The sequence below is a fragment of the Lutra lutra genome, chromosome 2 (genome assembly GCF_902655055.1).
Source record: "Lutra lutra chromosome 2, mLutLut1.2, whole genome shotgun sequence".
NCBI lineage: Eukaryota > Metazoa > Chordata > Mammalia > Carnivora > Mustelidae > Lutra > Lutra lutra.
This window is the reverse complement of record NC_062279.1, coordinates 101,523,188-101,547,409: the sequence shown is the minus strand read 5'-3', so window position 1 is coordinate 101,547,409 and position 24,222 is coordinate 101,523,188. Positions and strand designations below refer to the sequence as shown.

Genomic DNA, 24,222 nt, shown 5'->3' with positions numbered 1-24,222 from the left:
GGAACAGAAGAGAACACCTCCACCATCCACTTGGAGGCAATTGTCCCCAGTGACCCTTCAAAGATCTTAACTTCCTTGTGATTCTTTAGTTTCTTCTCTTAGATCCAGCCAGATTACCTTTGAAAACTTTTTTCTGGATGAGTTTTAAAGCATTAAACTGTGCAGAGCCAAATTGTTTCTCCCCCAATACAGCATGCATACCTTTAAGAACCAGGATTTTATCTATGTCACACAATAAAAATAGAACCTATACCCTAATCACAAAAGGATATCCTAAAGTGTTTTAAGAAGGGAATGTTGACTAGTATGGCTGTCATATTTGTAAGTTGTATTCACTACATAAAGCAAATCTTTGTCTTTTCTTGGTTCCCATGATCTACATGAGTCCCTGCTTATCGAAAACATTTACTACATGCCTACCGTATACCAGGAATGCCTCGATACTACTCAGATTTTAAAAATGACCAAGAGTTTGATACTGCCCTCAAGAGTCTAGAAAAGGGTCTTGCACAGACTGGGAACTCAGTGTATGTTTCATAAATGAACAAATTATCTAATTACAAGAATTTGCAAGTTCCTTTATAATTTATGTAATTTTGGAAGTTGCAGGGTCATAATCAAATCAACAAAATGAAATGTAATTCTGGAGGGAAAAGGTCCTATTGGCCAGGTTATTTTTCTCTTGGGAAAAATAACAATTTTAAATCATGTGTTTTTGCAATATATGTCTTTTGCATGTTTTAAAGATACCCAAATAACAATTTGCAGTGAAAATTTGCTTTGGGGGCCTATTGTAGAAAAAAAATGTGTGTGTATGTGTGTGTGTGAGTGTGTGTGTGTGTGTGTGTGTGCATGTGTGTGTGTGTGTGTGTGTGTGTGTGTTTTCCTTGGGTCACCCAAGCATTCAGTACCTATGTTCCTTACTTTGCACAAAAGGAGATAGGAAATGAAAAAATTAAAGATTGACAAAAGCTGACAGTACCACTGTAGAGAGATTCTAGTTTACCTCCAGATTTGACTGACATTTATTCTTTGGCAGGTGAGATGAAATTGTGATTAATAATAATGTTATTTATCTTATCAAACTAGGAACAACCAGTAAGAAACTCTCAAGTACATCTTTGCAGCCAACACATTCTTCGTTAACGGCAACACTTAAAAGTGAAGGTGAGTAATGATCACTTGCAGTCATTTTTCTTTCATGTATGTAATTCATATGCCATCATAATCACTCTTCAGGAGTGGACAATGCAGTGATTTTCAGTATATCAACAAGATTATGCAACCATCACACTATCTAATTCTGGAACATTTTCATCACTCCAAAAAGAAACCCTGTATCTGTTACTAATCACTTCCCATTTACTCCTTTCCCCGCTTCCAGGGACCACTAACCTACTCTCTGTCCCTCTACCTATATTAGAAATTTCATGTTAAAAAAAAAAACACATAAATAGGATCATATTGTATATGATCTTTTGTATCTGACTTTCACATAGCAGAATGTTCTTAGGTTCATCCACGCTCTAGCATTTATCTGTAGTTCATTTATTTTTATGAGTGAATAGTATTTCATGGTTTGGATGTACCACATTTTGTTTATTTTTTAGTTGGTGGACATTATAGTTGTTTCTACTTTTCAGGTGTTACAAAAAATGCTGCTATGAAGATTCTTATACAAGTTTTTATGTGGCCTTGTCCCTTCTTTCTTTTGTGATATGTATCTTAATGTGGAATTGCTGAGGCACATGGTAACCCTATGTTTAACTTTTTGAGGAACTGATTTCCCAAGCAGCTGCACTATTTACATTCCCACCAGAAAAGTCAGAGGATATTAATTGTCCACTTTCCAATCCCTACTTGTTGCTCTCTATCTTTTTCATCATAGCCATTCTAGTGGGCATGAAGTGGTATCATTGTGGTTTTGACTTACATTTCCCTAATGACGAATGCTACCAAGCATCTTTTTGTGTACTTGCTGACAATTGTATATCTTCTTTGGAAAACTGTCTATTTAATTCTTTCCATTTTTTAAAAAATTGGGTTGTCTTTTATCATTGGGTTGTAAGTATTTTTTTAAATATATTTTGGAGCCAAGAGCCTTATTGGACAGATATTTTGCAAATATTTTCTCCCACTCTGTAGATTGTCTTCCCATTTTCTTGATGGTAACTTTTGAAACACTATAATCTCTAATTCCGATGAAGCAAAATATATCTATATTTTTTTCTTTCATGTAGAGAAGGCAAAACTTTACCTCTACCCATTTTAGGTTTTCATCTGGGACACTAACAAGAAGACGGATTAACAAAAAACAGCTTATTAACATGGGCAGTGCATAGCACATGAGAAACCTAAAACAAGGAGTAACTCAAAGCAGTGGTTTAGAATTTTAGCTTATATAACATCTAGAACAAAGGACAGTAAGTTTGTAGAAAAATGACTGGACAAAAGAAAGTAATTTAGGCTTCCAAGGGCAGGAAACAAATTGAAGGAAAATATCTGGAAGGAAAACTAATGGAGTAAGTTTTGTTTGCGGAGTCCGCTAGTTTCTTCTCTGGGCTGGTAAGAGTCTGTCTCCTGTAAAAGGAGAATTTATATCCTGCCCTTAAGCAGAAAAACTTTTCCTGCATTGGCTGCCTCTTAATTGGCTGCAGTCAAAATAATTTTTATGTCAAAATATTTCAGGGTAACATTCTGGTTTCCTTCAGTCAGTGGGGTAAAATCTAAGAAACCATGCTCAACTCAAGGTCACAAAGATTTTTTTTTTTAATCTTTTAAATTTTTTTGTAAACATATAATGTATTTTTAGCCCCAAGGGTACAGGTCTGTGAATCGCCAGGTTTACACACTTCACAGCACTCACCACAGCATACACCCCCACAATGTCCATAACCCCACCACCCTCTCCGGAACCCCTCCCCCCAGCAACCCTCAGTTTGTTCTGCGAGATTAAGAGTTTCTTATGGTTTGTCTCCCCCCCAATCCCATCTTGTTTCATTTATTCTTTTCCTACCCCCCAAACCTCCCACGTTGCATCTCCACTTCCTCATATCAGGGAGATCATATGATAGTTGTCTTTCTCCAATTGACTTATTTCGCTAAGCATAATACCCTCTAGTTCCATCCACATCATCACAAATGGCAAAATTTCATTTCTTTTGATGGCTGCATAGTATTCCATTGTGTATATATACCACATCTTCTTTATCCATTCGTCTGTAGATGGACATCTAGGTTCCTTCCATAGTTTGGCTATTGTGGACATTGCTGCTATAAACATTCAGGTGCATGTGCCCTCAAGGTCACAAAGATTTATGTCAGTGGTCTCTTCTAAGAATTTTATAGTATTAGCTTTTCTATGTAATTCTTTAATTTTTGTTTATAGTGTGAGTTAGATGTCAAGTTTCACTCTTCTGTGTATAATTATCTAGTTGTCCTAACACCTTTTGTTGAAAAGACTATTCTTTCCCTGTTTAAATTGTGTAGGTGGCCATAAATGTATGAGGTTCTTTTTTTTTTTTTTCCCCTGGACTCAGATATATTCCATTTATCTCTGTATCTATTTTTATGCAAGAATCATACACTCTGCATTACCATTTCTATTAAGTTTTAAAATCAGGAAATGTGAGTCCTCCAACTTTTCTCTTCTTTTTCAAGATTTTTTCACTACCCTGGCTCACTTGAGTTTTCATAGGAAATTTAGGATCAACTTGACAATTTCTGCAAAATAACAACTGGGATTGTGATAAGGACGGCATCACATCTGCAGATCAAGTTGGGAGTATTGCCATCTTAATGATCTTAAATATTCCAATCTTTGAATGTAGGACAACTTTCTGTTCATTTTAGGTCTTCTTTAACTTTTTTTTATAATGTTTGTAGTTTTCAGTGTAAAAGACTTGCACTTTTTGTCCAATTTATTCCAAATATTTTATCCATTTCATGCTATTGTAAGTGAAATCATTTTCTTAATTTTGTTTTTGGATTGTTCATTGCTACTGTATAGAAATACAATTTATTTTCATATATTGATATTGTACCTTGCCATATTGTCGAATCCATTTATTTGTTCTAATTTGTATTTGTGTATTGTGTGCATCTGTGCATGTGTGTGTGTTCCTTTGGATTTTCTGTATATAAGATTTATTTGCAAATATATATAGTTTAACTTCTCCTTTTTCAATCTAGATGCTTTTTGTTTTTTATTTTTTTAGATGATTTTTTAAAATTTTCTTACCATTTTGCTCTTGCTAGAACCTCCAGTACAGCACTGAATAGAAGTGATAAGAGAAAATTTCCTTGTTTTGCTCCTAATTATAAAGGAATGCTTTCATTCTCTCACCATTAAAGTATGATGTTATTGTGCATTTTTCAAATATGTCCTTTATCAGGTTGAGAAAGTCCTCTTCTGTTACTAGTTTGTTAAATGTTTTTATCATGCAAAGGTGTTAGATTTTGTCATATGCCTTTTCGCAGCATATTGAGATTGCTGTGTGGTTTTTTATCCCTTATTTTATTAATAAGACATATTTCAATGATTTCTATATGTTGAAATAACCTTGAATTTCTGAGATAAATCTTACTTTGTCATGGCATATAATGCTCTTTATATGTTTCTGGATTTGATCTGTATTATTTTGTTCAGAATGTTTGTGACTATATTCATAAGAGAAATAAGTGTGTGATGTTTTTGCCTAATTTGGGTGTCAGAGTAAGACTAGCCTCCTAGGACAAATTAGGAAGTTCCTTCCCTTACTAATTTTTGGAAGAGTTTATGAAGAATAGATCATAATTATTTTTTAAATGTGTGGTAGATTTTACCAGCGAAGCCATCTGGTCCTGTATTTTTCATTGTGTGTGTGTGTGTGTGTGTGTGTTTCTCTGATTACTAAGTCAATCTCTTTGCTCATTATAGTTCTATTCAGATTTTCTATTTCTTCTTGACTCAATTTTGGCTACAGTTGGTGATTTCCTGAGAATTTTCTCATTTCATATAAGTTATATAATTTGTTAACATACAATTATTCATTGTATTGCCTTATAACCCTTCTTACTTCTGTAAGGATGATAGAAATGTGTTCACTTTCATTCATGATTTAGTAATTTGAGTCCTCCCTCTTTTTTCTTTGTCTGTCTAAGGGTTTGTCAATTTTGTCAATCTTGTCAAAGAAGTAACTTTTTATTTTATTTCTTTATTGCTTTCTTCTTACCTATTTTATTTCTCTTCCTTCTAGTCTTTATTATTTCCTTTTCTTTCTGTTGGCTTTGGGGTTAGTTCTCTCTTACTAAATTTTTAAGTTGGCACACTGGAATATTAATATGAGATCTTTCTTCCCTTATAAACTGGATGTTTACACCCACAAGTTTCCCTCAGTTCTGCTTTCGTTACATCCCATAAATTTTGGTAGATTGCATTTCCATGTTTGTTCATCTCAAAGTATTTCCTAATATCCCTTGTTATTTATTCCTTGGACCATAGGTTATTAAGTTTATTTTTAAATTTCTACATATTTATAAATTTCTCCCTATTACATTTAAGAAATTATTTCCTCTTCAGTGTATTTACTACCTTCCAGAAGTTACCACCCTTAAACATACAATTTTAAAATTTAATTTAATGTAATTTTAAAAATAAATGATTATGGAGGGCACATATTGCATGGAGCAGTGGTTGTGGTGCATAAACAATGAATTCTGGAACACTGAAAAGAAATAAAATTTAAAAAAATAATATAGAGACTATTCAACAGTATATTGTAGATATCCTTGCCTCTGTTAGGCAGAGCATAATAAGCATAACTTGCAAATGCTTTGCAATTTTTTTCAAAGTACTATTTTTATGCACTATTTTTATAATAGTGCATTTGGCTCTTATTTTAAGAAATGTGTTATCATTTTAAAGTTTATTTTTAAATTATTATTTGAAGATGGAAAAACTAGGTTTCAGAGAGGCTAAGTGACTTAACAAAAGAAGCCAAAAATTAATGGTAATTCATAGTAACAATCTGCAATTTCAAACCTAATATTATTTCTTCCTACTCTGCCTTCTTCATCTTACTTTTAGTGTGGATAGGCAAGGTTAACATTTTATGACCCTCCTTATAAAGTAAGACAATTGTGACCTGAATTCTTTTAATTGGAAAATACATTTCCATATAAAATTACATGTATGTATGGAATATGTAAGTACTTCTTGTTTGAAGCAATGTGGTGGTGGTGCGTGCATGTGGGCAGGGTGGACTTCTATCCACTTCTCTCTCTTATTGCTAACAATAGTCTTTGAGGCTTCCACACTTGAGCCCTTAAGGCTTCAGTAGTGCAGTTTAAAATTGCTTAAATAAGGTACTATTATGTTATTTAAATGCCATTCACAGTAAAATTTTAAAAAGTAATGTGCATTCTACAACCAGAAAACAAACAAACAATTCTTTTTTGCCCACCATCTGACGTGGGAGTAACCCCATGGTGGTTGTCATGAACTATAGTTTTCAAAAGGGGCAGCTCAAATGTTCCCAAAGCTTTTAAGATCCCCATAAGCACTGTGGCCAGTTATTCACTGATGTGTAAAAACATGTAGACAAATAGAATTGGTAGATCTAAGAAAATGAAGGAGACAACTCTACCAGTATTTGGTCTGGCTCCAAAACACTCTTAAAATAGATTTTTTTTAAAGTGGAAAGTCAATATTTACTTATTAATGAACTCTCTAAGGAAGAACAAGGACTTAAAAAGAATTCCAAATCACTACATCCCTCTGAGGTCACCAAACCACTGCAAACCACTTGATTTCTGGGGTATATAAGCAAAGAGTCACTATAAATACAGGTAAAACTTTGTACCTGCCCTGGAATCAGTCCCAAATTACTATAAGAACTTGACTTGATAAACTGAGTTAGAAAATGGATAGATCTGAAGACATTTAGACACTCTGTTAGCCAAGGCCAAAGTGTCAGGGAGCTCTTGGTAGTCTGCTCTGGCTCCTTTGCCCTGGGGTTATAACCAGGTCCCAGTCAGTCTAGCAAAAGGGATAATATTGGTAAATGCACAATTTCAAGGGGCCCTTCATTCTACCTTAACCCATTATCTAAATGATATGGAAAAGGAAAAGGAAATACAAAATTCACATAGAAATAAAACTCCTTTCTCTTTGTATCTCCCAGTGAGAGCTATAGTCCTATTTCACCTAGACTGTCCTCCACCATCACCATTTTGTTTTCTTCAGGATCTCTGGAACTCCATTGTAGCCTTGTTCCATTAACTGAGTTGGAGGAGCCACAGTTCTGAATTCTCCTTGAGTTTTTCAGGTGATTGGCCTACACCGCTTCACTTTTTTTGCTCCTGTGCTTAACATTTGAATTTATTAACATTCCGATGTATTACTCCACTCCAAAAAAAGATCGGAAAATCTGAACAAAATTTTAAGAAGGATTTTTTTTCAGTTCTTGCCACTGCTTTGATGCATCTCTTTAAGCCCATTGGCATAAGTAAGTACTTAGGCTTCTCACAATCTTTCCATGAGTGGCTTTTTAATATTACCCCCAGAAGTCACTTAAATGAATCAAGACATTAATTAAGTTGTATCCATGTTGCCATAGATACAAAATTTCTATGGAGCCATAAAATGATCCTTGGAAATGGAGGTCCTTGGACAATTACTTTAAAAAAGACTACCCTCGGGGCACCAGGGTAGCTCAGTGGTTTAAAGCCTCTGCCTTCCGCTCAGGTCATGATCTCAGGGTCCTGGGATAGAGCCCCACGTCGGGCTCTCTGCTTGGAGGTGAGCCTGCTTCCTTCTCTCTCCCTCTCTGCCTGACTCTCTGCCTATTTGTGATCTCTGTCTGTCAAATAAATAAATAAAATCTTAAAAAAAAAAAGACTACCCTCTTGGGGTTCTACAATGCACAATAACATTTCTTTTTATATTAATAATCCTATCACAAAAACATCCATTTAGCTTTTTTAGAATCTATGCAGCTCCAGTTAATTTGACTACAAAATGTCTTTCCTTAAACATAAAACCAATTTAACAGACCACAGTAATAATATTTTTAGCATATGCTTTAGTAAATGCTAACTTTGTAAAAAAGTCACTTATCCCATACTCTATTTCTAAAGACAAAGTGACCACACAAGCAGCTTTTGCTTATGTGCGTTAGATAAAACAATACTGTAATTCAAATTACATAATTCCAAAGGAATAAAACTGCTTAATCCCATGCCTTGCACAATTTAACTCCATAAACCCTCTCTTTCAAATCAATTGTCAATCTGTTATAAACACATCTATGTTCCTAATATAAATAATACCCACATTTATTGCTTTCTCCCAAAAATTTAATTTCATGAAATATACAAAATGAATCTTACATCAATAATTCCAAAGCAATTATAAAACAGCCCTTATCTCTCACATTCATTCTGCTCAGTTCCAGCCAATGGTTTTCACTTGAGGGTATGGATGCAGTGAAGTTGTCTTCTTTGCTCTCACACTTGTATTGATGAGGTTTTCCAAGCATCTCATTATTAGACTCTTCTTATCCCAAGTCAAATGTGGTTTTAAAATTCTTATATTTTGTCTTCAATTCATTCTACCTATACCAAAGTTCCAAGAACTTAAAGGACATTAAATTCAAAAACACAAGTCCTAAAAGTAAAGTCAATACTATTTTGATGTCACAATTTAAATTAGTATTTCTCAAATAAAATAATGTTTGTCAAACCTAATATAATATTATATTTACAGGCTTACAGTTCACTTTGCACGTGTAGACCAAAGCAGATATGTAGTGTTATCTGGGGTGAAATGGCCAGACAGAAAAACTGAAAGAGAGCAAACCACATTAAGTTTAAAGAACAACTTTAAGATTGGTTTTATTTTTCTGAGATGTCGATCACTTCCTGGAAGGAGTCCAGAGTCTACTAAGTGTGAACCCAAAGTGCAATTGGGAAAATTCTTAAAACAAAACGTTAATACAAGATTAGGATCTTCATATCTTAATAAATGTACGTCACCCATTTTCTTCTCTCTTGAATCTAGGATTTGAAACACTTCAGTATACTAGTAAAATTTCAAAATTTATGGCTGTGGCAACATTTGTCTCTATATCTTTCCTTCTGTTTGTTTTAGGTCCACCATCCATGTATATTTAAAAATATAAAGCATTCAAGATTCCTTCCATTGCCTACAGGACACTGTGAAATTGACAACCTGTCCTGAGTTGACTATGGGCTCTCGTTTTACCCTTATTTGTGAAGTATATTCCACATCAATAATAGGCAATTCTTGAAGGGAACTCTTTGGCATTGTATCCCCAGATATTGCATTATTCCACTCTCTTCTTTGTATTTTTCTAATCTGCCAGTTTCCCACATCTTTCTTAAATATAAATTCTCTTTTCCATGTCTAAGACCATTAAGTCTGTCTCATGCTAGGGAATCCTTTGGGCCATCAGGATACCTTTTCCATGGTTTTCACAGCAAAAGAATTCTCCACCAAAAATTTCTGAAAAGGAAATCCTGTTCTAACGTTTTCCAAGAGTATGTTCCTGGAGTTCTACTGAAAAGCAAAATCTTTATCCCTACATGTCCCTTGATCCTCAAATGTTGAGTTTCTACCTTTTGGGTGATCTTTTGTACTTCCATGTTATCACGAGCATCAATGTCTGCTATGATAAGATATTTCTTTATTTTCTCAAATACTTCTCTCTCAATTTATTACTTCAAGATGCATGCAGGGGTGCCTGGGTGGCTCAGTCAGTTAAGTGTCTATCTTCGGCTCAGGTCATGATTTCAGGGTCCTGGGATCTAATCCTGCATCAGGTTCTCTGCTCAGCAGGGAGCTTGTTTCCCCCTCTCTCTGTGCCTGCCTCTCTGCCTACTTGTGATCTTTCTCTCTGTGAAATAAATAAATAAAATCTTTTTTAAAAAGATGCATTGAAAGTTTTGCTTATTTCCATTCTTTCTTTCTCATATACAGTGTTAATGCTATAGCCTACATTTGAGCTTATATTTATATTTTGCTGACATATCAATTCCTGAAGACTTGTTGTGTAAAGACATATTTACCTACTGTCTCTGAGGTCTTCTTGCAAACTCTCAGTTTCTCTGGCATCAATCTCTTAATTGTACTAAGAATTTGCATTACAGTATAGATGCTTGTTGTCGTAGAATGGAAGCTGATTGGCACTTCTGGAAAACACCAGCAATTCAGTCTTTCTGCCTACTGTGTGACGGAAATCTATTAAACTGGCTTCTTCCCATCTCCAGCCAGCATCATATGTAGCTAACATTAAGCATGCAGTACCCAGCATGCCTATCTTTTCTTCACTAACCAATGATCTCCACATTAGACTTTGAAAAGAACGAAAAACATTAATCATTTTTATAATATTTGTGCAAATATAAATTGTTTCAAGTAATCTTATTCCAGTGTTATTTGATAATCTCAGGTTATTTTTGTTGTTAATTTTCCTTCCCCCCCCGTCCAAAAAATGAACTAAGTATAACTGAAAGTTTATTTTAAAGAATTCCTATTATCCCTTTTCTGCTGTCTATTCCCCCTACCTGAAAATTCCTTCCAAGACAACATGGGAACCATGGTGCCATCTTCAACTACTACCACTTCCTTACCATCCCCTTTCTAGGGTAGCTGAGTGATCGATAAACTTTTGCATCAGAAAAGCTTGGATTCAGATCCTAGCTCTCTCCTATTACAAGTTATGTGACAACGGAGAAATTAAGTTTTCTGAATCTTATATATAAAATTATGATCATAATTATTACTTAATTAATAGGATTACTGTCTGCTCAAATGAGATAAACTATAGCAAACATATAAAAGAGTCAAATATGCCTTGTTTTCTTAACAAAATTAACCGGATCACTAAAAAGTAAATATCAAAATGTTGGATTTGTAAAACTTGATCAGAAAACTTTTAGTAACTAATATTCAAGTCATAATTGGATGTTAATATTAATACTAATAAGATAATAAGACTATCTATTTATTGGTTACACCCCTGATGGCTCCTTTTTGTTTTTACATAATTAGGAGCCACAACCAGTGTCATCACGGAGATTGAGGTAACTGTCACAAATGCAACAGTGACAAAGATTCCACTTTCAAATGTTTCTTCAACATTACAAAGTTCCCAACACAAGAGTAAGTATAAAAAGTTATGCTGAAATGTTTAACTTATGTGGTAGATAGCATTAAACTGGGAATGTTTTCCAGCCCATAGCTACCAAAGAACCATGCCCAATGTGTCTTCTCTAGTCTCTGTCAAACAGGACAACCTTTTGGCAACTTAGCTTTGTACCATGAAACTTTATCCCTCCATAGCCACAAATGGGTGGGTGCCAGGAAAGATCAATTCAGGGCCAAGCAGTAATCTATGATATCACCTGACACAAAAAGTGAGTTTGGCAACAAATTAGAAAACTTTCACGAAGTGGGAAAATTCTTTTTTTTTTTTTAAGATTTATTTATTTATTTGACAGACAGAGATCACAAGTAGGCAGAGAGGCAGACAGAGAGAGAGGTGGAAGCAGGCTCCCTGCTGAGCAGAGAGCCCAATGTGGGGCTTGATCCCAGGACCCTGGGATCATGACCTGAGCCGAAGGCAGAGGCTTAACCCACTGAGCCACCCAGGCACCCCGAAGTGGGAAAATTCTTAGAAAGAAACAAATTGCTAAAACTGACTCAGGAAGATAGGTAGTCTAAAAAGATATAAAAATAATCAAAGGTATTACATTGCATTAGAAATTTTTAATGGTCCCATGAAGAAAATTCCCAGCAGGATGGCTTCAATTATGAATTCTATGTATTCTTTACATATTTTCAAAAGAAATGATACCCATTCTTCTCAAACCCTTTCAGGAAGAGGAGGAGGGAAAACCACACAGGTCATTATTTGAGACCAACTTTATCCGGGTACGAAAGCTAGAAAAAAATGAAAAGAAAAAGCAAGTAAAGAAAACCATAAACCAATATCCTTCATGAACATTGATGCAACTATCCTTACCAAGCTAACTTTGACAACATATAAAAAAAGGGACAGAAAAATAAACAAGTGAAATTTATCCAGAAATGTATGACTGTTTTAATAAACGAAAATCAAAGACAGCAATGCACTATATTAGTAAAATCAGTAGATGCAGAAAAAGCATTTGACAAAATTTAACACCCACTTTTAATTAGAAATCTCAATAAACTAGAAAAAAATGTAACTTACTCAAATTGAAAAGGACATCTATGAAAAATGTATGGTAAGCATCATTCTTAATAGTTAAATATTTCATGCTTTCCTCCTCTTAAGATCTTGAACACAGCAAAGATGTCCATTCTCACCACCTCTATTCAAAATTATAACCAAAGGTTCTAGATAGTACAATAAGGTGATGAGAGGTAGTAGGTAGATGGATAGATTCATTCATGCAGAAATGAAAAAACAGAATAGTTTTTCTTAGCAGACTACATCTTTATGCAGGAAATTTAAAAATCAACAGTAAAACTGTAGAACTAATAGACTATTTCCTATCACAAGCTATATGATATTAAAAAATAAATCATATTTCTGTATGTTAACAATGACAATCCAAAAATAAAATTAAATGAATAGTGATATCTACAAAAGTATCAGAAAGGATAAAATATTTAGGAAGATATTAATAGTCAAAGAATAGGATTTGCATACAGAACTATGAAATATTTCTGTGAGACATTAAATATCTCAATAAATGGAGAGACACTACATATTCATGGATTGAAAGACTCAATATTTTAAGATGGCAATTCTCCCCAAGTTGATAAATAATTGATTTTATATTAAGTTGAATCCCTATCAGAATCACAGAATCATAACAAATCATTAGAAATTGATAAGCTGATCCTAAATAATACATGGAAATGAAAAAAACCTCAAATAGTCAAGACAGTTTTGTCAAGGGAGAACAAAGTTGGAAGACTTGCATAAGCCAACTTCAAAACTTACTTTAAAGCTATAGTAATCAAGACAGGTGTTTTTGAAATGATATTCACGGTAACATTATTCATTGGAGTCACACTGAGAACAATCCAAATGCCCATTAACTGTTGAGGTGGAATATTCCATTGGATTTTCCATCTGAAATGGATTTGGAATATTCTAAAACATAGGTTACCCATACAATGCACTACTATCCAGCAATTTAAAGGGACAAATTAGTGATCCAGGTTATAACACTATGAAGCCCAAAACCATTATGCTCAGTGAAAGAAGACTTTGACAAAACATCACATATTTTATGATTCTGTTTAAATGAAATATCCTGAAGGGACATTCTAATAGGGATAGAAACCATATAAGTAGTTGTCTAAAGCTGGAGGTGGAACCAGGGATTAACTGCAGAAAGTCCCACTGGAGTTTTTTGTGTTAAAAATGTTCTAAAACTGGCTTATAGTGATGGTTGTACAATTCTATAAATTTACCAAAAATTATTGACTTGTATACTTAAAATGAGTACATTTTGTTGTGAATTTCTTTATAAAGCTTGGTTTAAAAACAAAAAGAAAGAGATTAAGCTAGGCCAATCAAATTTCCTTTCTGCGTAATATGAACTAGGAAACCCAAACAAACAAAAGGGTGATTAGCTGTGAAACCCGAAGCAGCAAGGTTTCAGTAGAATAAGTCTGAGACAGCCATGGTGACTCCTGGGCGTACCTGTGGCACAAGCAAACAGATGTTAGGAGGAAGTAAAATTGATGGGAAGAATGGAGAGAAAGAATGCGAGGAGATGAAGAGATCCCATGAGCAAGATGAAGCTATTCATGAGAGATAGAGCAGTAGGACCTAGAGATCCCCTGAGCACAGACAACTTTCTAGCTCCAGCTACGCATATCATCACTATAAGCACTTCCTAAATCCTGACCTTAATGATATGAAGTACTCAGTACTTTTAGTCCAAATATATCCTGACTAGAAGAGCTAGTCATCTGCCATAACAGTCTTATCATATACCGTCCATTATAAACAACAGAAACATTCTTGGCATATCCATAGTCCTTAATAAGGAAGAGCTATAGATGACTTATAGTCCCCAGGTCTTTTCTTGGGAGACCTTTAGAGTAGAAGGAGATGGCAGGTGGGAACTGCTGATGTTCCAGACCTACTTTCATCTAAAGACACTCATGGAGCATCCATTTCCCCATATTTTATTGTAATTCTCTTTAGCAGAACCTAAAGAAGGCTACATAGAAGGAACCTAATTTCATACCTAGTTTACAGTTTCACAACTGTAAACTAGTGATTTTATTTAAAGAGAAGATCACCAAATAGAGAAATTTGAAGAGCAGGGTCTTTTCTCCTTCAGATGTAGGACATTTCCTTGTGGGAGTGTTTTGGCTTCTGATAAGTAGAATATTTTTAGGCAAAATATTTCTGAAAGGCATCTTTAGCAGACCAAAACCCCATCCATTTCATACCATGATTGTCCTGTTTATAAATAAAGTTAAAGTAAATATGCATCTGAAACATGTATAGCAGTTGAAGGTTAAACTCAAATAATTTGCATTCTGCACTAATACCCACTTGCTAAGTGACTGATTAGGAATCTTATTCAGGGACCATGGTTTATTAAAATTAGCACTTATACAGAAATGTGTGGTCAGCCCCATGAGTCAATTAGGACTCCTAATTTTCCTTTGATTTATGTATTAAAATGCCCACTGCATCTCTGTTCTGGGGACTATTGTATTTATTTAGCTTCTAAACACAGTTTGAAGTGGCTTTCTTCTAAGTAGTTTTTTTTTTTAAACACACCCACAAAGCCATTTCTTGAAATTAAGGCACCCCGGAAAGCAAGATAATGCAATAAGAGTATTTACTGCTACCCTTTGCACTTGCCATTTGATTAACCAGTTCTATACTAAATCCTTCAGATATGTTGTTATAAAACTCCTATTCTGGTGTAGCCATTCCTTCCTGGATCTCTCTGGTTCCTTAAGGTTCATGCTGCTTAGTATGGAATCCACTTGATGTAATGACTTGGCACACATTTCCATTTGTGCCCGATGAAACCAGGAACTAACCCAGATTCCCGGTTAGCAGAGCAATGTTCCCTTTCCATCTCCACCCATCACACACATAAGCATTCAGAAGTAGTGAAGCCAAGACAGAGAGACAGAAAGAAAACAAAGTGATCGTGGGGAAGGTTGAACAGCTGAATCTTCATCTCTCCCTTAAACACATGGCAATGGGCCCTTGGATAGTGACTAAAAGTGTTGTGGGTATTTCATCTCAAGTGCAAATTTGATTTAGAGTAGAGTTAATGAGGTTTATTGCTTTACTCCCTAGAAAGGAAGGGTATAGATCAAAAGCAAGCATGTCCTCAAAGCATTTCTCTCTAATCATTTCCCATTATCTTTTTTAAAGATCTATTTATTTATTTTAGAGAGAGAGAGAGCACAGGGGGGAGGACTAGAAGGAGAGGGAGAGAGAGAATCTCAAGTAGACCCCACGCTAAGCATGGGGCCTGACTTGGGGTTCGATCCCAAGACACTGAGATCATGACCCAAGCCAAAAAAACCTAGAGCTGGACACCTAACTGACTGTTCCACCCAGGAGCCCTTCATTTTCCATTCTCTTAAATTTCTGTGTATTTCTGTTTAACTATTTTATTCTGCCTGGAGAAGCCATGTTCCCAGAATCCTAGAACTTTTAAGATAGAAATTATCACAAATTTAATGCTCTGACTTTACAGTTAAATAAATGAGGGCCTATTGAATGAATTAATAAATTAGTGTATTCACTTCAAGTCTTTTGGAGGGCATCTGTGTGCCTCTTTGCTTCTGGGAATGGCCAGCAATCTTTTGCATTCTTTGGCTTGTAGATGCACCCTTATAATCTCAGACTCTGCCTTTACATTACCTTTTTCTCTTTGTCTTCCATGGACTTCCCCTCTGTGTCTCCTCTTCTGTCTGTGCATTCTGTTCTTTTTTTTTTTTTTTAATTTCTTTTCAGCGTAACAGTATTCATTGTTTTTGCACCACACCCAGTACCCCAATGTTTATAGCAACAATGTGCATTCTGTTCTTACACAGATACCTGGAATTACCAAGATCCTTAACTTCATTACAACAACAAAGATCCATTCCATTAAGGTCATATTTACAGGTTCTGGGTAAACATGTTTTAGGGACAGGGAGTCTCCATTTAACCTACTCTGGAGAAGATCTTTTTTTTTTTTTTTTAAGATTTTATTCATTTATTTATTTATTTTTGAGAGAGAGAGAGAGAGAGAGAGAGCGGGGGGAGGGTCAGAAGGAGAAGCAGACTCCCTGCTGATCTGGGAGCCCAATGTGGGACTCAATCCTAGGACTCCAGGATGATGACCTGAGCCAAAGGCAGTCACTTAACCAACTGAGCCACCCAGGCACCCAGATCCAATCTTGAACTACCTTTGCCACACCTAGATTCTGTTGTCCATGCATTTGTCATTGTCTATCTGCAGGGGTACCTTGTTGGGCAGTGAGGGGGGATTCAAAGGAAATGTCAATCACAACAGTCCCTACTCCCCAACAGCTACCCTATGGCGGGATCACATGTAAAGCTCTGTTGTACAAGTACAGAACTTGCCCTCTTCCTGAGTTCTCTATTTCTGCTAAGGGCTTGAAAATGTGGCGTCCTCTCTGACTCCTTTTGTTAACTTCCCATGCCAGCACATCCTGTTGGTTTCTGAGGACAGAAGAGAAAGTTAAGAGGAAGATGGAGAGGAGAGGGCAAATGGGTGATTTTCTTGCTGGTGATTTAGTGATTCAGGTATCTGTAACCAGATTTGAAAGCAGGCGTGGTACACATGGTAAGAGGCTGGTGGGAAGGGAGGACGATGGCTCTTTTTCTCTCCAGTGAATTCTCACCTGGCTGAGGAAAGAAAGTGGAATAAGATGATAGGTAGAAGGCACATTGAAATGGACACTATGCCAATATATTACTTTATTGAGCAAGGATTTGGAGGAAGTACCTCTAAGGGTTTTGCCCAGCCAGATTTTTTGCTACATCAGCATATATAATATTTCTGACTTAAAATCTGAAGGGAAAGCCTGGCTTTTGTCAAGTGGAAATGAGTAGTATCTATAAGTCATCAGTAGGTTATTAAGTAAGAGTTAATAACATTTATATATAGTAACTAGTTTATCAAATATATATCCTTCTTGTGTAATTTATTCAAGTATAGTATGGAATTTTTTTTACATGAAAAGCACAGATAACTGTACAATAACCAAAAGATATTTTAGATCACTGGTGGCTAAACATGAGAACAGCTTATGCCTAAGCCTTGCTTTTTAAAGCCCACAGCCTTTTTAAAAAATTAATATATAATATATTATTTGTTTCAGGGGTACAGGTCTGTGATTCATCAGTCTTACACAATTCACAGCCTTCACCATAGCACATATCCTCCCCAATGTCCATAACCCAGCCATCCCATCCCTCCCAGCCCTCTCCCCTCCAGCAACCCTAGTTTGTTTCCTGAGATTAAGAGTCTCTTATGGTTTGTCTCCCTCTCTGGTTTTGTCTTGTTTCATTTTTCCCTCCCTTCCCCTATGATCCTCTGTCTTGTTTCTCAAATTCTTCATATCAGGGAGATTATATGATAATTGTCTTTCTCTGATTGACTTATTTCACTCAGCATAATACCCTCTAGTTCCATCCATGTCATTGCAGATGGCTAGATTTCATTTCTTTTGATGGCTGCATAGTATTCCATTGTATATATATACACCACATCTTCTTTATCTAGTCATCTGTTGATGGACATCTAGGCTCTTTCCATAGTTTGGCTTTTGTGGACATTGCTACTATAAAATTCAGATGCATGTGCACCTTTGGATCACTACATTTGTATTTTTAGGGTAAATACCCAGTAGAAGGCGCACTACCTTCTTGAAATAAAAATTAGGCACTTCAATCACACCAAGAGGAGGTTGGTTTATTGACTATGAAGCATGATTCTGAAGCAGGATTGCTTAGGTTCAAATAATAGCACAACCATTTATTTGTCCCGTGGCCTTTGGTAAGCTACTTAACTTCTCCGGGCCTCAGTTCCCTCATCTGTAAAAAAACTATAAGATTATAACCTTATGGGATTCTTGTTAAGAATAAAAGAGATGGGGTAACTGGGTGGCTCAGTTGGTTGAGTGTCTGCCTTCGAATCAGGTCATGATCCCAAGGTCCTGGGATCCAGCCCTGCATTGGGATCCCTACTCAGCAGAGAGCCTACTTCTCCCTATCCCTCTGCCTGCCACTCCCTCTACTTGTGCTCTCTCTCTCTGTCAAATAAATAAATAAAATCTTAAAAAATAGTAAAAGAGATAAAGTAGACAAAGCTTAGAACTGTGTCTGTCAAGTAAACACAACAAACATTAGCTATTATATTATTAATAACAATCCTCATACAAGCCAGGCAAGGTTGGTATTTGACACCAGTTTCACAAACAAGGAAACGGGTTCAGAAAGACTAAATGACTTGGCTAGAATAAAAATAGCATGGAGGACAAGGGGAGTTAGAGAGAAGGGAGTTGAGGGAAATTGGAAGGGGAGGTGAACCATGAGAGAGTATGGACTCTGAAAAACAATCTGAGGGTTTTGAAGGGGTGGGGGGTGGGAGGTTGGGGGAACCAGGTGGTGGGTATTGGAGAGGGCACGGATTGCATGGAGCACTGGGTGTGGTGCAAAAACAATGAATACTGTTACGCTGAAAATAAATTTTAAAAAAATGAAAAAAAAAAAAACCTAAAAGGATGAAATTCAAACGCTGTTTTTCTTGCCACGAGCCCTATAAACTCTTCACTTGTTCTCAGTACAACTATTTTACATAAAGTATCTAAAGGTAGTAGAAAACAACTTGCTTTTAATTGGGTGTATCATATGCTTGACAAGTAAGTGTTCAATAATTATAATGCAAATTGGCTGACTGGCTGGCTCCCTGAACATAAGCCTGTGATTCTAAGAAAGGTGATTCTCTTGCTGCCGCCCACCAGGCCAGATTTATTCTTGACTGTGGTTTTTCTCACCCTGCCCTCCTCGTTTGCATGATCCTATTCTTTCTTCCCCTCTTCTTTCCTCCAACTGCTTCTTCCAATCCTGCACATCCATCAAGGGCCTCTACAAGATTTTGCCTCAGTATTTCCAACAACTTTATGAGTGTCACGAGATATGTAAACCATTGGCACTATTATTTATTTAGTGCTTTCTTTCAACTGATGCACTTTTTATTCTTAAATTTGCTTGAAAAGAAAACCATCATAAATGAAAAACTGTTTCAGTAGGCATCAACAGGAGCTATAAAATCACTGATATAAACAAAATATAATTAAATTATAGCTAGATTTTGTTGCTTGCCAAAGGCTTTTAGTTTGAGGCTTGCTCATTCTTGTTTAAAAAATAAATCAAGATAAGCACATTAGATATTAATGACACATTTGTTTTAGATTGTGATTTTGAAAGTTCTTCATTGAAATAACCAAATAAACTGAACGAAGGCTGAAAAGCAAATAACGTTCTCGCTGAATGTTTCAATCTTATTTAATGTTGCTTTCCAGTACTGCCATATGGAACCTCTCATACAATGCTATGCACCTCAGCCTTTGGGAAACAGTCATTTACCAGATTGTTCCGCCTCATTATTTCTTTTGTGAATTGCACCATTTACCATGCCACTTATTTGGGAACTTGTCAGAACATTTCTTATGTGATATTTAATTCATTTGTATCATTTCATGTGGACAGATACAAGAGGAATTATCAGGATAACACAGTCTTAGTCACACACAAGTCACAGTTTAGTCAAACCAGAAATATACGTTGACCCTTGACCAACATGGGTGTTAGTGGCGCTGACCTGAATAGTAGAAAATACACATAGAAGTTTTGACTTCCCGGGGCGCCTGGGTGGCTCAGTGGGTTAAGCCGCTGCCTTCGGCTCAGGTCATGATCTCGGAGTCCTGGGATCGAGCCCCGCATCGGGCTCTCTGCTCTCTCGGGGAGCCTGCTTCCTCCTCTCTCTCTGCCTGCCTCTCTGCCTGCTTGTGATCTCTCTGTCAAATAAAAAAAAAAAAAAAGAAGAAGTTTTGACTTCCCAAAAAGTTAATTACTATTAGCTTTCTGTTGACCTTACCAGTAACATAAACAATCAAATAACATGTTTCTGTGTCGTATGCATCACATACTGTATCCTGACAATAAAGTAAGCTAGAGAAGAGAAAAGGTTATTAAGGAAATCATAAGGAAGAGAAAATACATTTATAGTACAGTAATATATAAAAAAAAATCCATGTTTAAGTGGGAGCACACAGTTCAAACCTATGCTGCTGAGGGTCAGCCAACTCTTAGACAGTTATAATGAGTCAGCCAATGTGGTATACATGTGAATGATAAGGAAAACCTGAGGGATGCCTGGGTGGCTCAGTGTCTGCTTTCAGCTCGGGTCATGATCCTGGAGTCCTGGGATCAAGTCCAGTGTCGGGCTCCTTGCTCAGTGGGAAGCCTGCTTCTTTTTCTGCCTGCTGCTCCCCCTGCTTGTGCAGCTCTCTGACAGATAAATAAAGTCTTAAAAAAAAAAAAAAAAGAAGATTGAATTTTCATAGGAAATTATTTTTAGGCAAATCAATAAAGAATTATATATGGAATATATATGGAATGGCCATATATGTATTCTTTCTCCTTGCCTGCTAATGATATTTTCTATAGATAACTCTACACAGTCATATATGCATTTATAGCTAGAAACACAATATCCTTTGTAAGATCTTTTAAGTAAGTCCTATTATCAAAATTATTTGTCATATTGCTGTTTAAGCTTTCTGTTTTAAAAGCTAATTGAGTAAAGTTTAGCTTTGGATTAATGTGGATGAAAGTTTAGACATTTTGAAGTTCATTTGCATTTCATAAGACTTCCATATCACATTTTAAATCAAACTCGACTCACAGATTTTAAGTCACCAACCACCTTGACTAAGATTTTGGTCTTTACTAAATATCTAAGTTTGAGAATAGCTTAACAGAATGCCCTATATTCATTTGCTATCTGACTTTACTCATTTCGCTACAGATCAGAGTTTGGACTTTTCTCAAAACATGTGCATTATGAAAATTGTAAGTAAACCTGAGGAATAACTGCAAATGACTTCACATTTCATTAATTCACACTTAAACCATGTTCCATAGCATTCATTCATCTTTAGTAAGCTTTTATATCAACAGAACTGAGTCCAAATTTGAAGTGCTATATGAAAACACTTTATTATCTTCAATATAGTATCTCTTTGATTTCAGACCTTAAAAAGGCATATATTCCTATTTTGATTAAATATTTAAAATCTGAGCAGAATTTTGTCTTCAGAATAACAATGTATACATTATCATATAAATGTCTGGATTTCTCAATACACTCAATACAAAATGTACTATGTAGGGTTATGAATTGGTATATATTATTATTTTTTTAAGATTCATCTAAACCTTACGGCACAGTTATTTTTCTTTAAATGACATGCCTCTCTAAAATTATTATACATTTCTGAAGGCTGATTTTAAAAAAACTCAAATAAAGAATAGTCAGAAAGTTTTGTCTGATACAAGCTTCAAATTTTTTCACTCTTAATGAAGTCTATTAGCAAGAAAGGTTATGACCTGATATTAATAGCAAGAGGAACAAAGGGTTTTGATTTTCTTTGTACCCTAATCCTTTAGCAGCTGATAAATATTTTAAGTGTGTCTTCCAAATTCAGCATTAGATCATTTTCACAAGTATTTTAACTAGTTATCAAAATAGAAATTAGTTACATAGGCTTTCTATGCAGAGTGGTTTATTGGATAGAAAATCGGTCTTTTTTAGAAGAAGAGGATGGACATTAAAATGACCAGACCTGATTTATAGTCATTGTCCCCATCTTGAGAAAGTAGTTTCACTTTTCTCAGCTAATATTTGTAGATCTGCAGAATGGAATGATGTCTCCTTTGCAGACACCAGCAAATAATATATGGAACTGATCCTAAGAGTTTCCTTTAAAAATGGTAGCTATCATTATCCAACTAGCAAATTTTAAATAAATCATTCCTTTTTTTCCTTAAAAATTGAATTCGGGTAAGCAGAATTTGTCTTATTTATTATTATTTTTGTTTTCTATTCTCACTCATTCATCCCACATTTTTACTAGAGACCTGGTGGTAGGTACTAGAATTGTGGCTCTGAATAAAACAAGTAATATCTGTCCTCATGGACAGACAACATGGACTGACAACAAACACATTTAAAAAAATTAAATGTCACTGACAACAAACACATTTTAGAAAAATTAAATAATTGTCACTGTAATAATAAAACACTGTTGAGCAAATGAAGCCACATGGTAGAGTAGTTTGAAGAGAAATAAGGAGATGACTTTAGGTGAGAGGGTTAGAGAAGACCTCTTTAAGTGGTGACATCTGAACAGAGTTACAAAAGATAGAAGGAAGCCAGCATGTAGCCTGAGAGAACACCAAGGCATAGGGAAGAGCCAGCAGAGAAGCCTGAGGCAAGAAGAGCCCCATAAAGTTACCTACCAAACAAGGTGAAATGGGGCTGAATGGTTGGAAATGAATTGAGCAAGGCAGAGGCCATGTCATGTAGAGACTTACTAGCCATAGTAAGAGGTATAGGGAGCCATTAGAGCAGTGAAGTTTAAATTTAAATAGATTTTTCCAGGTGGCCATTGCAGGGAGAGAGGTGGGTGCTAGATGAACAATAACCAATTAAATAGTATATCTGGAATATATTTTGAAGCTAGAGCCCATGGGGTGAAAAAATAGGAACATCAAGAAAGGCCACTGTTCTTTGGCTTGTGTAGCTGGAGAGAGTGGTACCACACATTGAACCAAGAAAGCATGGGAAAAGGCAGATTTAAGGATACCAGTCAGGAGTTCTGTTTTAAGCATGTTTAATTTCAGATGCCGAGAGACAGTCAAGTGAACTTGACAGTCAAGTGAACAGACAAGGGAGGCATGGATTCTTTTCTTTTCTTTTTTTCTTTTCTTGAGAGGAAGAGAGAGAGCAGGGGCAGAGGGGAAGAGGGAGATAGAGAATCTTAAGCAGCATGGAGCCCAACCCAGGGCTCGATCTCACTACTCTGAGATCATGATCTGAGCTGAAATCAAGAGTCAGATGCTTAACCCTAACTGAACCACCCAGGTGCACCAGCAAATGGATATTTTAAATGATCGTTAATGGGCTTCTCTTTGTTTTTAAATCATTTTCTGTATTTTTCACATGACAGATTTTGTTCATGGTGCATTTTTGCAAAGTTGTTAAAGTGATCTTTTCATTATAATTTTCTCAAGTAATTTTATGGTAGAAAGGTCATCTGAACTATATTTACTTTTCCCTAAGTTTGAGAGGTATCTGTCTGAACCTTCCTGAAACTTCCTCAAGTCAAGAGATATGTCATATCTTAGTGAGAATATGACACATGGCAGTGTCACTCATGAAGGCCTCCCCAAAGACAGGTCGTTGTCTGCAATATCTTGGTTTATTGAGGACGTGAAGTTGGACCAGATGCTCTAAAACAGGATTCAGCAAACTATGGCCTACAGGCCCAATCTAGCACCCCACCTACTTTTCTAAGTAAAGTTTCTTTGGAATACAGCCATACTTACTCTTTAAGCATTGTGTGTATGGCTGCATTCACAGTACAGTGGCAAAGTTGAATAGTTACAAGAGAGACTTCAGACCCACAAAGCCTAAAATATTTACTATTTGGCTCCTTTAAGAAAAAATTGGACCCATGCTCTGAAGTTTTTCTAACCATGAAGCCTGTGTGATTTTATGATTTAAAGAAAAGTGAATTAAAAATGAAGTAGGATCTATACCCATTTACCACCCATAACAATTGGGAGAGTAAATCTGATATTCACTAACTACTTTCAGTGATTGTCTTTTCTTTTATTTCCTCTAAAGCTGAGAATCAGAGTTCAATCAAAACAACAGGAACACCAGGTAAGTTAATTATCTTCTCTCTGAGAATATTCATGAGTAAAATCCCCAAAATGAGATAAAGAAGATCAGTCAGTGTGGGAGCATGGAAAAATAGTACAAGGGAAAAGATTACATAGCAACTAAAATGTTTAGGAGAACTTGCATTTTAAAAAAAGAAAAAAAAGTGCAGACCAGACCATAGGATGTGCCTGAATGCTCTGTGGCAAGAGT

At 35.8% G+C, this 24,222-nt stretch overlaps 2 protein-coding genes across 3 annotated transcripts in view; one reads left to right on the top strand and one right to left on the bottom strand.

The window, feature by feature from the left end:
• The window catches only part of LOC125094113 (ADP/ATP translocase 2-like), a 422,319-nt gene that overhangs the window by 90,827 nt on the left and 307,270 nt on the right, over positions 1-24,222 (bottom strand). The window lies entirely within an intron of this gene.
• EMCN (endomucin) overlaps positions 1-24,222 on the top strand; it is a 105,159-nt gene that overhangs the window by 44,217 nt on the left and 36,720 nt on the right. For both annotated transcript variants that reach the window (XM_047718080.1, XM_047718081.1), the window contains exons 3-5: positions 1,090-1,167; positions 11,054-11,164; positions 23,974-24,012. In XM_047718080.1, coding sequence (XP_047574036.1) covers positions 1,090-1,167; positions 11,054-11,164; positions 23,974-24,012 — 228 coding nt within the window. The remainder of the gene's footprint in view (positions 1-1,089; positions 1,168-11,053; positions 11,165-23,973; positions 24,013-24,222) is intronic.